The following is a 17448-nucleotide window of genomic DNA, read 5'->3' on the forward strand; positions in this document are numbered from 1 at the left end:
AAATACATTTATTAAGCACTTACTATGTGTAATGTACTGTGCCAGGTGACGGAAATGAGAAACGGAAAAGTGATATAGCCTTTGTCCATAAGGAGCTTACCATCTAACTGAGGTGGGGTACAACATGTGTGCCACAAGGTAGAATGTAATAAGGACAAAGGAGAGAGTCAGGAAAAGTACTCTGAGAAATCTGAGAGAGTGAGCAAATTCCCAGCTGTGAAGAACAAGGGAGGGCATCATGGAGGTGTTGGTGGCAGCTGGACTGAGCCTTGAGGAAAGACAGACAAGGATTTCAACAGACGGAGAAGGGGAGGGATATGGGTGAGAAGGCCCATACAGATGTCAGGAAGCAACAGAAATGCAAAGCCAGGTCCAGAACAGCTAGCAGTCGGATGTGTTTATGAAGGCATTAAGTGGGTCTGTGAACCCAAATTACAGCTCGCAAGCCACTCTCTGATGTATTCAGCTGACTGAAAAGGCATTTACCAAGATAACAACACAGGGATGGTAGCCACAAAATATTAACTCCACCCAGCACCCCATAAGCTTGCACACAGAGTGAGCAAACACATGGGGTACACTAGCAGAGAGATGTACAATTAGGGAGCACATGGCAACTCATGCCTCTAATGTTACAAGGCCCCAGTGTCCTTTCTCATGATGTCCTTGGCGGTAGCATTTCTGATGGCTCTGTTCCTCTCCTGGGCTCCCTGGGCTTTCTCCCTGATGGTGCAGGGTGTCATGGATGATGGGGGGCTGAGGGGAGGACAGAGAAATCTCTTCCTTTCCAAGAAGTGAGAGATGATTCCCTCTCAAGAGCTAGATTTTTCAATAACTGGCTGTCTTCTCCACTCCCACTTTAGCCACTCATACTCTTAGAGATGTCTCCTGCCTCAGTCGACTGCCTAGAGAGTGTCTTGCTTTTTTCCCAAAGGTCAACAGGGGTGTAGGCAGTCAGTGGCTATGCTGTCCTTTCAGTCATGTGACCTCATTTGGAGTTTTCTTGGCAAAGACACCGTATCAGTTTGCCATTCCCTTCACCAACTCATTTTATAGAGGAGAAACTGAGGCAAACAGGGTTAAGTGGCCTCCCCAGGGTCACAGAGTTTATAAGTGTCTGGGGCCAGATTTGAACTCAGGAAGAGGAGTCTTTCTCACTTTAGACCTGGCACTTTATCCACTGTGCCACCTAGATGCCCCAGCTAATCAATGGCTAACAGTGATGTTATTGGTCCCTACTACCATCACCACCAATGACAACAACAAGTACCCTATAATTCCATCAAGTCTGAGGGAACTTTTTTATCTCTGTGACCTGCCCCTTACATCTTTTCATCAAACCTCACTGTGTCTCTTTTACTTGTCCCTTACATTCTATAATTTCACTAGTATGTGTGTGGGGGGGGGGGGGAGGATGTGGAGATCAAGTGATCATGGCTTCAACTGCTCAGTCCCTCCTCACTATATCCATCATTTCTCAAAGATCCCCAGGAGTGGTTCTGTGATGACTTATGCAATTTCTTTCAGTGCCCTATGATAAAGCTCATCCTAGGAGACCTGGTACTATTTAAAGCAACCATGTTCTTTCTTTTTACCTGACTTGGAATTCAAATCCTCTTTATCACATCTGTTCTATCCTTCACCTGGATGTTCTAATAGATCATACATATTCAGATAAATATAGCACTCTCCCTCAAATAAGAAAAACTACAGCTTTATTAACTTTATAATCTCTTCTCATTCTTCTATTCGAGCTACCCATATGAATATTAATTTTTTACATATCCTTATTCATCTTCCGGAGAACCTGTCTATTTTAGCCACAATTCACTAACATAAGTGGAAATTTTAAGAAATAGAAAAAGCACTTTTAAACTCCTGAAAGGGAAGAAACCAGGCATTTTTGCTTATTTCATGAATAATCTTTTCTTGTTTAACCTCTTAATTTGCTACAAATGACTCAAGATTTATAAAATCTTCAATTTACTTTCAGCATTAAATCAAAGAATAACAGTTTGCTAGCAAATTTGCTATTTGCTTCATTGGCAAAGTATTCTTCTTTAAATAGCACTGAACTGGATGTAAGGAAACTGGTCTCCACTACCCAGCTTTGCCACTGACTGGCTCTGTGTGCCTTTGGGCAGGTCACTTACCCTCAAGGCGTCTCAAGTTTCCTCAAATATAAAATGAAAGTGTTGGATTAAATTTAAGGTCCCTTTCAGTTCTAGCGTCCTATGACAATGCCTCAAAAGGGTCAGCTAGCATGTTGGGGACCAAATGTCCTTTTTAAAATCAAGAATTAATAGTTAGCAACAATGTACTTACTGGAATAAAATAATATGTTGGAAACCTTTGAACTGTAGAACGGAACACGTAGTGCCTATATTTAAAAAAAAATGTAACATGTCATTTTTTAAACCTACTTTTAGCCAATATTTTATTAATTTCTGTCTCGAGAAATATTAAAATTCCTTCCTATTATTATAGTTAAAGGTTGAAGAAATATTATGCTTGGCAGAAATGAAATTTTAAAGCCATCATAATTGTTCTTAAGGAGTTTTTGGAGGGGGATTATATAAATTAAATAATTAAATGATAATAAATAATGATTACCTGGCAAGGAACTTGGGAACTGGTGCTGAAACAATATTATATTGCCCTGGTGAAATATCAATTTTCTACAAGACACAGACATAGATTAACAACACTTTAATAATAATAACATAGTTATAATAGATGAGATATTATAATAATAATAGATTCACACAGGTCTTAAATCATTTTGTTGTCATTTGTAATCTTTTATCTCAAGATCCTAATTCTTATATAATTGCTTTTCTATTTCGGCAGTTTAAGAAAGCTGTATTTAACTTTTTCAAACCACATTTTCAAAGATAGATATCTAAAACACTGTTTTATGTGACTAGGAATCTATATTTTTATCAGCATGGGAACTCCCTTCACCAATTCACATCACAGAGCCTCTATAGAATAGCAGAGAAGCCACCAAATCTGAGGCTGAGAAAAGTCAAGTGATTTGGCCATTGCGATTAGCTAGAGGTAGGAGTTGAATCTGGTTCTTCCTGGTTCAAAATCTACAAGTCTATCCACTACACTGTTTCCTCTTTGTGGTTGTTCAATCGAAGTCTACCACATTTTATGAAATCATTGTGTTCTTGAAAATCATAAAAGGTGCACACATATATAAAATTATTGGAAAGTGAGCCACACTTTAAGCGTACTAAAGGAGCTATTATTTAAAAAAATTCTATGGTCAATTATCTTCTAAAGTGAAAAATTATCCCCAAGGTGTTTTTCCTCCTTTTAAATCAGGTTTTCAAATATATACTAGCATTGTCCACATATAACTGGCACTACCCTGGTCACCACATAGCTGCTCTTTAGAAAGTGGCATGCATTTCTGGCCCAGATGTGCATTTTGCAGTGGCAATGATGATCAGAGTAAATATGAATTAATTTTAAATTTAATTTTAAAAGGTACAGCTGCACTATTGTTCTGCTTCAGTGTTTTTTTGATACAAACTCCAAAGAAACATTGGTTGTGATTATAATTTAAAACTGAAACATTGAGCCCTAAATATAAAACAACTGTTTATTCCTGCAGTCCAAATTAGACTTTTGTAATGAAACATCATGGAAATGCCCTGAAATATGGGCCAGGGCTTTAGGCAACTCAGCTAAAACTGACTAAGATTGGGGCCCCCCTTAGAGCATCTGACACCTCTGCTCGTTTATTTGGCATTGGCTGCAAAAAATGGTTTTGTTTCCTTCTTTTTTCATGGTGCATTGAGCAGTCCAAAGTCTTACTACAGAAACCATCTCCCTATGCATCATGGTTGCATTTTCAGTATGTGTGACTGTTAACTATATGTATTAACTTCCTGCTTTGGTATGGGATTTTTCCATGGCAAGGCTTCTCCTGTAGAATTCTTCCTATCACAATTGTGCTTCCATAGCCCAATGATGATAAAGAATTGGGCAGTGTAGACCATAGAAACACTCTGTCTCAGCTAATTAATGTTTCTAATCAGGTTTTTACAGGCAGATACCCAGAGGTCTTGCCATAACTGAGTATCATAAATAAAGCATAGCAGAATCGGTTATTAACCTAGATAATTAATGAAGGAATGTTAATTGTGTTCACAGACCTCAGGGTCAATCATTACTTCTAAAATCACCTTGGATTTATATGAATACAGGAGAGGCCTAGCTGTACAGATGCTTTGGAATAATGTCTATCCAACAAACATTTATCTATTTGGCACCTACTTATTGTAGGAAATGTACTATGCTAGAAGCTGGTTGAGATAAGACCTGATCCAGACCCTCAAGAAGCTGACAATTTAGTAATCAAATAATAAATCAACAAGTATTTAATAAAGCACTGTGCTGGGGATACCAATGTAAACAATCCTCTAGCCTCTGTCTTCCCAGAAGCAAGGGTTATAAGAGGCACGTGCCACCTTGGGTTTTACATTATGACACATAAAATATTTTGTGTTTGTCTTTTATGGTAAGGGAAATAAGATGGGCACAAAAAAACAAAACAAAACAAAACAAAGCAGAATGGCAACCTGAGGCTCAGGGAGGAGATGTGAAGACTGTTTCCTGTTCCACAGTGGGACAGCTGAGTGGCAGACAGTATGGTGGTTCAGGCAACAAGGGGGTTGGGGGGGGGGGGGGGGTCTACAGAAAGGTCAGAGGCCATTCCAGAACTCAACCCTGGCTGGAGCAAGAAGGATCACTCAAGCTGTCCCTCACATAGAAAGACATTCCGTGTGACTCAAAATGCTGAGTCCAGATCATTGAGGCATAAAATTAAATAAGAAATAAATAATAGATAGGTAATTAAAGAATAAATTCCATTCAGCAAATGGAAGAAGTCTTAAAGGCCCGATGACAATACCCAGAAATTTAAGACAAAAAGCTAGTTAACATTAAGTGGAAAGATGCAGAGAGGTTCAAGCTGGGCCCAATAGTTCAACCTTAAATTCAAGTGCCACTGGGATAGGCCATTATTTGTGACTACAACCAAGGAAAGGTATCTCCCCAGACTAAGCTTTAGAAAGATCTCAGAGATAACCACTACAGAGAAAACACACTAAGCTTACAGAAGGAGAGGAGAGGTCATAGGAAGGGATATGGACTCCAATAATGGAAGGAGAATGAGCTGCTGAATGTTGCCTGTGCTGCATCACACCAATGGACTTGCAATGCAAAGACAAGTAACTTTTTCACAACCCTGAATTTCAATTAGTATCAATACGACATTATGATATTGATAAATATATTTTATTTATATATTTATTATATTTCTATATTATATATAGTTACTATATATATTTAATATATTATATATGTGTGTATGTATATATATATATATATATATATATTTTTTTTTTTTTTTTTTTTTTGAGACTAGATCTCCCTAAGTCACCTACCCTGGAAGTGTTACAGCCCTTCCCCTTCTCCGTCTCACTGCCAATGAGCATGGAAGCTTTGACTTGCTCTGTTTCTGATCTGACCTGGTTTGTCCTTCCTTAGGAAGCCTTGTTGCTCCTAGATCCTGGAGACTCACCATACTGGTGGTGGAGAGACTTAGTGTGGACACCCAAATTGCTTTAGCCCTCAGCTATAGCTCAGAAATTCAAATCAAGTGATCCATCAGCCTAAGGCTTATCCAGGTATTATCAGGTATTACAGGTATGTACTACCATGCTTTGCTTGAAATTATGATATTTCAAATATTTTGTGTTTGTCATTTGTTTTTCTCCAATTTGTATGAATAAAATATATATTTTATGTCATATAATATAAACAATACTATAATATAAATATAAATAATAAATATAATATAATAAAATTAAATTAAAAATAAAATACATTCCCTGATCTAGATTCTCCAGTAGTGTTGAACATCTGATTATATTGTCAGCTCCTTGAGGGTAGGGATTGCCTTTTGCCTCTTTTTGTATCCCACAACTTAACATAATTCCTGGCACATATTAGGTGCTTTTAAAAAGTTTATTGACTGACTAATCTGAGATTTAATTGGTAACGCTTATGAAAACTTTTTTAGTTGTTACGAACCCTGACTTTTTCACTTATAAATGTTCACCTTAATTCAAATTATTATTTCTTTCGAGTTCTGCTAACAAAGCCAAAATATTCAGTTGTTTATGTATGGAGAAGAAAAGGTTATGAGTTGAATATCTAAAAAGCTTCAGCCCTGTTATATAATACTTCAGTATTTTAAGGCTCTGTGATTTCATCAGTATGGATATTCTCCTACCTAACACATATCTAATACATATCACTTTATATAAACCCCTTTAGGGTTTTTACTAAGAAGTAGTGATGCTATGATAAAAAAAAAATGAGTCATGTGATGGCTGACACTCTGGTAAGGAACCTCTTTCTAGGTTTAGCTAAGAGGGTTCTCAGATCATAGAACTTGGATAGTCAAAGTGTACAGAGAAGAAGGGTTAGATACAAGACCCTGCGGGTAACACTTGGCGCTGCTGCTGTGGTGGTGCTAAAAAATACAGAGGAACAGAGATAAACAAGTCTGCAGCCCTCAAGGATTTATGTACAGCTTAGGGACCCCAATTTTTATTTGAGTTTGACATTGCTGCTCTAAAGAACCCAGGGTCACCTTTGAAGCCAAAACAAAACACCAGAAGAGGGCTTTGGTGAAGGTCATTGTTGGATCTTTTGAGGGTAGTGGCTTGAGTGTTACATTTGGACTTAGGAAAAGCCAAGTTGAAATCCTATCTTGGATACTATCTTGTGTGACCCTGGGCGAGTCACTTCATCTCCTTTTAGCCTAAGTTTCATCTTCTGTAAAATGGATAATAAGAATACCTATCTCATGGGTTGTATGAAATGAGACAATGTATAAGATAATGTATGAAGCAATTTAAGGGCCACTAAAGCCACTTTAAGCACTTAGGAAACCTGTATGTGTGTATTTGTCAAGTAAAGCAACTATATGTGTTTTCCTGATTTTTAAAAAAGCTATGTTTGAACGATATATATATATATATTTTTTTTTAATTATTTATTTACTTTCAGTTTACAACATTCAGTTCCACAATCCTTTGAGTTTCAAATTTTCTCCCCTTCCCTCTCCTCCCCCTCAGCCCATGGTGGAATGCAATACGATATAGGTTCTACAAATACCTTCATATTAAATATTAGTCAAGTTGTAAAGAAGAATTAATAACCAATGGAGCAAAAAAAAATGAGAAAGAAGAAACAAAAGAAAGCAAATAGTTTGCTTCAATTTACATTGAATGCTATATTTTTTAAAGTTATATTTGAATGATATAGCAGTACCTACAGTATGCTGGGACTGTTATATCATTCAAATATGGCTTTTTGAAAAATCAGGAAAACACATATAATTGTTTTACCTGACAAATTTAGAGAAATCCTTTCTGAAAAATAAATGGAAAAGATGGCTGGATCCACCCGTTAGGAGACCACTGGTCATCTAGTCAGGGCAGTTAGCAGATGTCCAAAATTATGAATGATGTCATTTGGGAAGAGACTCTGACCTTCCTGAGATAATACGTGAGAGGTGCTTATCATAGTTCCTGGCACATAACAGGTTTATTCCTTTCCCTGCTGGCTGTCAGGCCAGGTTTCACTTCTACCAGATTATACATCTCAAGACAATTCTTTAAAAACAAAGGATAATAAGGCATTGTTATGATCAGGTTGGTTGAAGCAGGTACTTAACAATATAATTTTTTTAATATATAAAAGTAATTGTTTAAAATAAGAGGGTAAGTATCTAAGTTGGTTTTAAAAGAACTGGAAATTTCTCTATTCAGTGAACCTGGCCCTTCTGAGCTGAAGTTATTAAGGGGACAGAAAGAAGCTCTCTATTTATTTATATGGAAATAAGAAAGTCCAGAGCCTCCTATGATCAAAGTGGTCAACAGAAAGTTTTCTTTCATCAGGTTTCACAGGGGAACCCCCAAATGGGAAATTCATGCTGTATTTGCAAACAGATACTAAATTGCTTGACTTCTTTTTAAAAATCTCTTAATCATATTTTTATTTATACCTTTTGTTATTAATAATTAATTAATTTGTATCAATACCTTTGTTAATGCCTCTTTCACTTCTGAATACAGACCCCACCACCACCACACTTCCCTTATCAGAGAGCCACTGCTGGTAACGAAGTTTAAAAAGTTTTTAACAGTTTGCCAACAGTATATCAGAAATAAAATAATCAGGCAAAAAAAAAAAGTTTAAAAAAGAAAACAAATCAAAAGTTTGACTTCTAAAGAACATGATTACCATGGAGATTTGATGATGACTCTCTTAGAATCACCTCAAATCTCACCAACAAGAGATAATGCACTGATGGAGCTTTCTTTACCTGATCTTTGAGACACAGCGTGTTGGGGTTTTGCCTTGGGGTGTCTTTGAATGAGTAAGAAGCCATCTGCTTATTGACCAGGTCAACGAAGTTAGGAGGCACGTACTTAGGTGTATCAGGCAGTGACGTATCCCTCTTCAATTCCACAAAAGAGATTTTTTTCCTACCTTCATTTTTAAAATTGTATGTATTGTTCACCGGATTTAAGCGAGATTCTTCAAGAAAGTCTCGCACTGTGTAGGTACCCGGTATTGGAGTTTCCTGTTGAAAAGCAACATTGATCCTTAGATCATCTTGTATTTGGGCTGCAACTTTCTTCATTTCTAATGAGTACTTTAATGAAACATTGTGATATGACCCACACACTCTTGCTACAACTAGACTTTGAGGGTGGCTGGACCCTGATTATTTTATTTCTGATATACTTGTTGGCAAAAAAATTTTTTTAAAAAGCTTTAGCATCACTGGAGTACCATATTCCACCAAACCCCACTGTGACCATCAGGCAGGAGGAGGGGCTGACACTCCTTCCCTTCCACCCCTGCCACCAGTCAGGGCTAACAGTGCTCTTGAACTCCCTTCCTCACAGTGGGGGAGTTCATCTACTTAACATGGGAGTGGGTCTTGGGGCAGAGCTGTGACTGGAGAGCAAATAAAAATGCCCCACCCCTCTAAAATCATTAAGGGCTACCTCCCTGGCTTCCTTCAAGACAGCTCCAAATCCACATTCTGTAGGGGACCCTACCTGGGTCCTCTAGCTGTGAATTCTTTCCCCTCTCAGACTGCGTTCCATTTACTTTTTATACATCTTGTATGGGCCTCATTATTTACATTTTGTTCTCCCCCTCCTTGAGGGCTAGAACTGTGTTTTGCCTTTATTTGCATTCTAGGCACTTTGTACAGGCCCTGGCATATAGGAAACACTAAATAAATGTTTATTGACTAATTCCACTTACCCCTGTCTTGCCCATGAGACAAGCCCAGCAGATACTCCATCTGCCCTGGACCAAGCCTTGTATGTACCACCCTTTCCTCCCGCTTTCCACTTCTTGATCCTCAGGGATTATTAAAGTGAACGTGAAGAACATGACAATCTATTTTCCTGATACTTCACTAAGCATCTCTTAGACTCTGATCGGTAGGTTGCCTAAGCCCACATTCCTTTCCCTGATCACTGTTCAAACATACTATAGCTCCTTCATGCCCATCCCTATCAATTCCATTTCTCCCATGTCCTTTTTTGTTGTTCAGCCATTCAACCCTGTTCAACTCTTTGTGACTCCATGGTCACTCTTTGTGACTCCAAGGATAAGTCCATGGGGTTTTCTTGCCATTTCCTTCTCTACTGTGTCCCCATTTTATGGATGAAGAACTGAGGCAAATAGGGGTTAAGTAAGTTGCCCAGGGTCACACAGTTAGTGTCTGAGGCTGGGTTTGAACTCATATCTTCCTGACTCCAGACCCAGTTCTTTATCCACTGTGCCACCCAGCTACCCCCTCCCAAGTCCCTATCCCATTCTATCCTACCCTGAACTGTGCCCTCTGATACCCCCAATCTACAGCTGACAAACTATTCTCCATATTATACTTGTGCCCTCTCCAGAGGAGATCTGTGTCAACCATTTCTAGTTATATATTTGTCTTCATGTGAACAGTAGATGATCAATCTGATGGAGAGGTATGGCAACTCTACCTCTATGTTTGTAGGTCCATCATAAGAAACATTTGTCCCAGCAGGCCCTCTTTGTCCAAAGCCAGGTAGGTGAAAGGAAAGGGAGGTAGGTATTGTTTCTGCATTCTAGCGGTCTTGGCTCTCTAGAAGGAACTCTCTTTACCCAAAACTGACCCTTAAGGGCACTATCTAATAGTAGAAGATAGGGATTGGTTTTGGAGTAGAGGTGACCTTCATTCAAACTTCACCTCTAACCCTTACTGTCTGTGATCATGGGTGAGGCACTTAAATTCACTAAGCCAACAAAATGACAGGTCTCTGATGTATTGGGAACGGTTCCTATTAAAAATGGCTAAAACAATCTGAAAAATTTGCAAAGACCATACAACATGATACATACAAAACCAAGGGCAAAATCCTCTCATTAAATGCTACTTCCCTCTATATTATGGTCTGGAAGGATCGTCATCTTAATATATTGTAAAGTTAGTCTTTGCAAATTTGTTTTGCATCTAGAAGCCAGTCCTAAAATTAAGAAATCAAAATTCTCCTTCATGCAGTAAAAAAATTCATTAGCAGCCAATTTTTTGAATTTTCTTTCTTTGTATTATTTTTTTCTTTAGAGATGATCCCTCTAATCCAGTTGTCAAAAGCTTCTCTTTTAAGATATATATGTATATATACACACACATATATATATTTGTATATGTACTAGTACAAATTAATATTACAATACACAATCCTGATCGCCCCAATTTCTTCAGGCTGTGACCCATAAAATTCTGTCGTCATCTCCCAAGGTCTTTCCCCATTTCTCTCCCTTCTTAACCCCCATCTCATACTTACATCAGGATGCCTCACTGCACCCCATCCCATCACTCTAGGTCCCTACCAAACCAGTCTGCTTTATAAATACAGCTTCCTAGGGGACATTACCACCAAGCTTCCAAACTTTCAAGATCTCTCCTCTGAATTCTGGGGAAGGAGGAGACCAAATGGTGTCATCAAGGGATTTGTAGGGAAGAAATAACACTGAAGCCAGTGTGGAAAAGAAGCTCATTTCAATGAGAGAGTGAAATGAGCAGGCTTTTCTAGCACTGTTTCTAGGATCCCTCTGTTCTCCTCCTCCCTAGTCACCTGGTAGAGATGTATGGCAAATACTCCCAAATACCAAACACTAGAACAAAATGTTTGCATGTCATGGTGATTTCTCTAATCCTGCTGACTTGTTTTACTTTTCAGAATTTTAGATGGAAAAATTAAAATTACATTTCTAATTCCTATGGCTTTATTGAAATGAGGATTTTACAATATGATGGATACGTGTGAATGGTTCCTCTTTTCATGCAGTTTCATATACAAAGAAAGCATAATAAGGAAAAAAAATGAAATATACATACTTTTAGTGTTGTCCGCCACCATGCTTCTCTTTGATCTATTGGTTCCTTAATTCTTACTTTCTAGTAATAAAAACAGATTTGTTACATATATGTGCATATAAATTTAGAAGTGTATTTGGGAGATTATCTCTCAAGTTATATATAATTTATAAAATGTGTTTATTTAAACAAATTAATAACAAAACAATAATCTCCCCAAAGGTACTTTTAATTTTTATTATCAAAATCAAGACTACACAAAATAATTTTCCTTGGAAGAAATATTTGCTTACACTTTGCTTTTTGTCTTAAAAGTTCCATTAGTAAAATTTGGATAATTTACCTTGCCGCTGTTTCTATGGCAAGGGAATACCAGGAGGACAGAAGGTAATCTTAACTATGAGGAAGCTTTGGGTTCTTAGGAAGAAAGCAGCTGTATAAACACAAGGTGGTATTATAATTATATTTATAGATAAGATGATTATGTATGAATTAACAATAACATAACCACAATCATTTACTAAGCACCTGGAGATATAGGACTGCAGCTCAGGAGACTAGTTAGGGTTGGATATCTACATCTAAGAGTTATCAACATAGAAATTACAATTAAACCCTCAGGACTTGTTGAGTTTGCTAGGAGACAGCATAGGGAGAATGAAGAGAAGGGTCCAGAATGGAGCCTTGAGATCAGGAGGTTGTTCCTATGAATGATGGGCTAACAAAGGAGACTGAGAAGGGGTGATCAGATAAGCAGGAGAAGAGCCAAAAGACAGAAATATGAAAACCCAGAGAAGAGAGAATGTTTAGGAGGAGAGGGTGATCGGCAGTGTCAAATGCTACAGAGAGGTCATGAACTAGGATTGAGAAAAGATTAATCAGGTTTACAAGAGATCATTAGTAGAAAGAGCCAAGATGGTGGAGAAGCAGTAAACAGTAGAGTGAGCTCCCCACCAAAACTCCTCCAAACTAGAAAACATGCTATACCAAATCCCAGTGGAGAAATCTATGAAAAAGTCATAATTCAGTTTTCCAGCCCAGATCATCATAAGGAAACAGAGAAATCTGTGGATACTGGGGACATCTCTGGCCATGTGCACTTGCACCCAGGGAAAGGCTATGCCCCAGGACAAGAAGAGGTCCTTAGACTCATACAAGGGCACATACATGAAATGGAAACAAGTGCCAACTGGTAGCTTTGTTGTTTGCTACCCACTTCTAGGTCACAGATCTAGGTGGACAGTGGAAGGGAACCTACATCCAAGGGTGATGTTCTGGGTATAAAATGACCACAGGCTGGAGACTAAGAGAAACAAATTCTGAACTTGCAAACAGTGTCAGTGTGACTCCTACCATAGGAGCAAAGCAGGGTCTCAGTTCTAATTTCTATCTGAACCTGAAGCCTAAAAGAGGGAAAAAAGGGCAGGAATACCTGACTAAAGGGAAGGGACATCACCCAGCACCAAGAGGGCTTCCCAGCTAACTGACAGCAGAGGAGTAGAGCAGCAATCTTCTATTGTTTTTTTTTTTTTTGTTGTTGTTTTTAGTAGACTAATCCTGTCTGATTCTCCATGACCCCATTTGGAATCTTCTTGGCAAAGATACTGGAGTGGTTTGTAATTTCCTTCTTCAGCTCATTTGATAAATGAGGAAACTGAGGTAAATAGGGCTAAGTGACTTGCCCAGGGTCACTGGGCTAGTATGTCTGAGACTGGTTTTTAATTCAGGTCCTCCTGCCTACAGGGCTAGCACTCTATCCACTGTACCACCTAGCTGCCCAGACCCACATCCAGGTCAGGAAATTGCAGAGCTCAGGCCAGGGGGCCAATGATCAAGATGTCCCCCTGTATCAGACCACTTTGGTAGCATTGTAAGCTTGCAGGTTTGGAGTCAGAAGGTAAACTAGGAGCCTTTGTGGTTAAACTTCTTGAAAAGACCTAAAATACCTGGCTCTTTTCTCTCCTCTCACTTTCTTCTTAACCCCTTACAATCTGGCTTCTGACTTTGCTGTTCCACTAAAACAGCTCTCCTCAAAGTTACCAATGGTCTCTTAATTGCCAAACCCAATGGCCCTTTTCAATCCTTATTATCTCCTATCTCTCTGAAGCCTCTGAAGCTGTTGATCACCCTCCTGCTCCTAATATTTTTGGTTTTGGGGACACTGCTCCCTCCTGGCTCTTCTCCTACCTATGTGACTGCCCCTCAGTTATCTTTGCTGGATTATCATCCAGATCTTATTTTCTAACCATAGGTGTCCCATAGGTTTTTGACCTGAGCTTTCTTCTCTTCATTCTTCTATATTACTTCACTTGGGTATCTCCTCAGTTCCCATGCATTTAATTAATTACCACCTCTATGCTGATGATTCTCAGATCTACCCGTTCTGCCCCAACTTCCAATCTTGCATCTCCAAATGCTTTCAGACATCACATACTGGATGTCCAATAGACATCTATAACTCAACAAATACAAAACAAAACTCAGTATCTTTCCCTCTATACTCCTACCACCACCACCTTCCCTATTACTGTAGAGGGTAATACCATCCTCCCAGTCCCTCAGGCTCACAACCCAGGTATCAATTTCACCTTTCCAACATCTCTCAGTTACACTCCCCTTCTCTTCTCTGACACTGCCACCACCCTGGTCCAGGCCTTTATCACCTCATACCTGAAATATTTTTCGATAGCCTGCTGGTGGGTCTACTTTGCCTCAAGGCTGTTTCCAGTCATTCAGCTGCTTTTCCTAAAATGCAGGTCTGACCATGTCACCCTTCTACTCAATAAAGTCAACATCAAATATAAAATCCTCTTTGGCATTCACAATCTATCTCTTCCCACCTTTCCAATCTTTACACCTTACTCCCCAACACATGCCCTTCGACCCAGTCATACTGGCCCCGTGGCTGTTGCACAAACAACATGTTTCATCTTTTAGTTCTGGGCATTTTCTCTGGCTGTTCTTCCATGAATGAAATGCTCTTCCCTCCTCATCTCTGCCTGCTGGCTTCCCTGATTTTCTTCAAGACTTAACTAAAATCCTGCCTTCTAAAGAAAGCCTTTCCCAACTTTGTTCTTCCTTCTCTTAATTATTTATCCTGTATATTGCTTATTTGTATGTATTTGTTTGTTTAATATCTCCCCCATTAGATTGTGAGCTCCTTGAGGGCAGGGACTGTCTTTTGCCTCTTTTTGTATCCTCAGTGCTTAGCACAGTGCCTGACACATAGTAGTAGGCACTTAATATTTATTGACTGACAATGAACAAACAAAAAAATAGAATCCCACTGTAAAAAAAACCAAAAACAACTTTTATGATGACAAGGATGTTCAAGATACAAACGCAGAAGACCAAAATATCTAGAAGCAAAACCAAACAGAAAAGTACAACTTGGACAAAAACTTAATTAGAATTCCAAGAAGATATGAAATGAGAGTATGTCTTAAAAAAAAGAAAGCTTAAAGATGTTTTTAGTGATATATGAATGCAAAAGGAAAAAATTGGAAAATAAATTAGATCTATGGAAGAAAAAATTGGAAAGGGAAGTAATAGTATGGCACAAGAGGTACAAAACATTGCCAAAGCAACAAACTTCTTGAAAATTAGAATGGACAAAATGGAAGTTAATTAATCCATGAGATAATAAATATTAAAACTAAAGTCAAAAGACTAAAAAAAAATAGAAGAAAATGTAAGGTGTTTCATGTTAAAATCAAATGATCTGTGCAACAGATTTAAGGAGAAAAAAATTTAAGGATCATTGGACTACCTGAAGATCACAATTTTAAAAAAGTACTAAAACATCATATTTCAATAAATCTTAAAAGAGAATTGCCAAGACCTCCTAGAAACAGAGAAAAAAAGTTGAAAGATAAAGAATCTACTGGTCATCTCCTGAAAGAAACCCCAAAATAAAAACTTCCAAGAACAGTGTACCCAAAATCCAAAGCTTTGTGGTCAAAGAAAAAATACTGCAAGCTGCCAGAAAGACAGACTTGAAAGAACAAATGCAGAGAAAAGTGAACAGAACCAGGAGAACAATTTATACAATAACCATTTATACAATAACAGTGTAAAGACAAACATCTCTGAAAGGATTAGGGACTCATCAACCATGATTCCAGAGGACTAATAATGAAAGATTTTACCTGCCTCCTGATAGACTAGATGAAGGACTCAGAGGGCAGAATAAGATAAATATATTTTTAAACATATCCAATGTGGAAATTAGGGCAACTAGGTGGCAGAGCAGACAGAGCACTGCTCTTGGAATCAGGAAAACTCATCTTCCTGGGTTCAAATCAGGCCTCAGACACTGGCTGTGTCTCTGGACAAGTTACCTAATCTCATTTACCTTAGTTTCCTCATTTGCAAAATGAGCTGGAGAAGGAAATGGCAAACCACTCCAGTATCTTTGCCAAGAAAACCCCAAATAAGGTCACAAAGAGTTGGACATGACTGAACAACAACTGTATCATCCATCCATCTATCCATCCATCCATCCATCCATCCATCCATCCATCCATCCATCCATCCATTCATCCATCCATCTATCTATCTATGGCAGTTGATAGCTCAGTGGATAGAGCACTGGACCTGAATTTAGGAAGAATTGAGTTCAAATTCAGCCTTAAGACACTTCTTGGCTGTGTGACCCTAGGCAAGTCACTTAACCTCTGATTGCCTTTTTAAAAAATGGATCCACTGGAGAAGGAAATAGCAAATTACTTCAGTATCTTTGTCAAGAAAACCTCCAAAAATGGGATCACAAAAAATAGAACATAACTGAAATGACATAATAATAATGTGGAAATTTGTTTTGCTTAACTATATATATATTTGAAATAGGGATTTTGTTTTTCTTTTATTTTCAAGGCAGGGGGGAAGCAGGCTGGGAGGTAGATTTTTGCTGATTGAAAAAAATTTTTTTTAATTTTAAAAGAGAAATCATGGGTAAATTTGGAGAGAGTACTTTCCATTAGGTAATGAAGTCTAAAGCCAGGCTGCAAAAAAAGATGGATGAATGAAAGAAATGGAGACATAGATAGCTACATAATTTGTTGGTCTTTGGGGAAACGCATAGGAAAAGGAAAAATTCACTGGATCAGGAAACTCAGGACACCCAGATTCTAGTGCTTCTGCCAGTAGCAAAATATATAATAAGCCATACATTCTCTGGGTTTGTTTCTTTATCTGAAGGGTCAGTGTGAAGATTACATTAGAAAATGTGCCAGAAAATGTCTTGCAAACTGTAAAGACCCATAACACATGAAAGGCATCATTATTATTATTTTTCTAATTTTATTAAAAAGGAACTTAAGAGTTTAATTTATGAGATCCCTTAATTCTTTAGTACCCCACATTTCCCTTACTCATCCTTTCATTATGACTTTTCTTTCCCATTTTTAAGCTTATCATACTTATTTCTTTCATCAAAATGACATGTAAGCAAGAAACATTTCTTCCTCATTGTCAGCTTGTGGGGATTCAGTTATGGGGGCTGGAGGAGAGATATCATCATTAGAAGAACCCTGATAATAGACAGAAAAGAGAAGAAAGAATTCAGTTTGGCCCCTTGATTCTCAGTTTCTCATCTGTAAAATAAAGGAATTGGTTAGGTGGCTTCTCAGGTCCTTTCTAGCTCTGTGACCCTGTAATCTCGTCAGAACAGGAAAGATGTAATGCAAACTAATCATTTACACATACCCTTTCTTCCTTGGTGTTTTCCCCATTCCATTTTTCTGTAAATACTAAGAGCAGCATGATAATAGCAGATGGTATTAAATACAAGTTCAAATTTTGACTTGAATACATAGTAGCTATGTGATGTTGGGTAAATCACTTAATTTCTTGGACACTTGGTTTCCTAAATACCATCCATGGTTCTTAGATTTTATATATACGTGTGTGTGTGTGTGTGTGTGAGAAGAGAGAAGAGAGAGAGAGAGAGAGAGAGAGAGAGAGAGAGAGAGAGAGAGAGA

At 38.1% G+C, this 17448-nt stretch overlaps 1 protein-coding gene across 3 annotated transcripts in view; it reads right to left on the reverse strand.

The window, feature by feature from the left end:
- STPG4 (sperm-tail PG-rich repeat containing 4) overlaps positions 1 to 17448 on the reverse strand; it is a 47993-nt gene that overhangs the window by 22733 nt on the left and 7812 nt on the right. For 2 of the 3 annotated variants that reach the window (XM_069071650.1, XM_069071649.1), the window contains exons 2-5: positions 11489 to 11548; positions 8417 to 8677; positions 2614 to 2678; positions 2326 to 2380 (exon numbers count right to left, since the gene is read on the reverse strand). In XM_069071650.1, coding sequence (XP_068927751.1) covers positions 2326 to 2380; positions 2614 to 2678; positions 8417 to 8677; positions 11489 to 11548 — 441 coding nt within the window. The remainder of the gene's footprint in view (positions 1 to 2325; positions 2381 to 2613; positions 2679 to 8416; positions 8678 to 11488; positions 11549 to 17448) is intronic. The other variant, XM_069071651.1, reaches the window with a different exon arrangement.

The sequence above is a fragment of the Petaurus breviceps genome, unplaced genomic scaffold, assembly GCF_028583685.1.
Source record: "Petaurus breviceps papuanus isolate PSGF00001 unplaced genomic scaffold, PetGlider_PUasm1.0 90842, whole genome shotgun sequence".
NCBI lineage: Eukaryota > Metazoa > Chordata > Mammalia > Diprotodontia > Petauridae > Petaurus > Petaurus breviceps.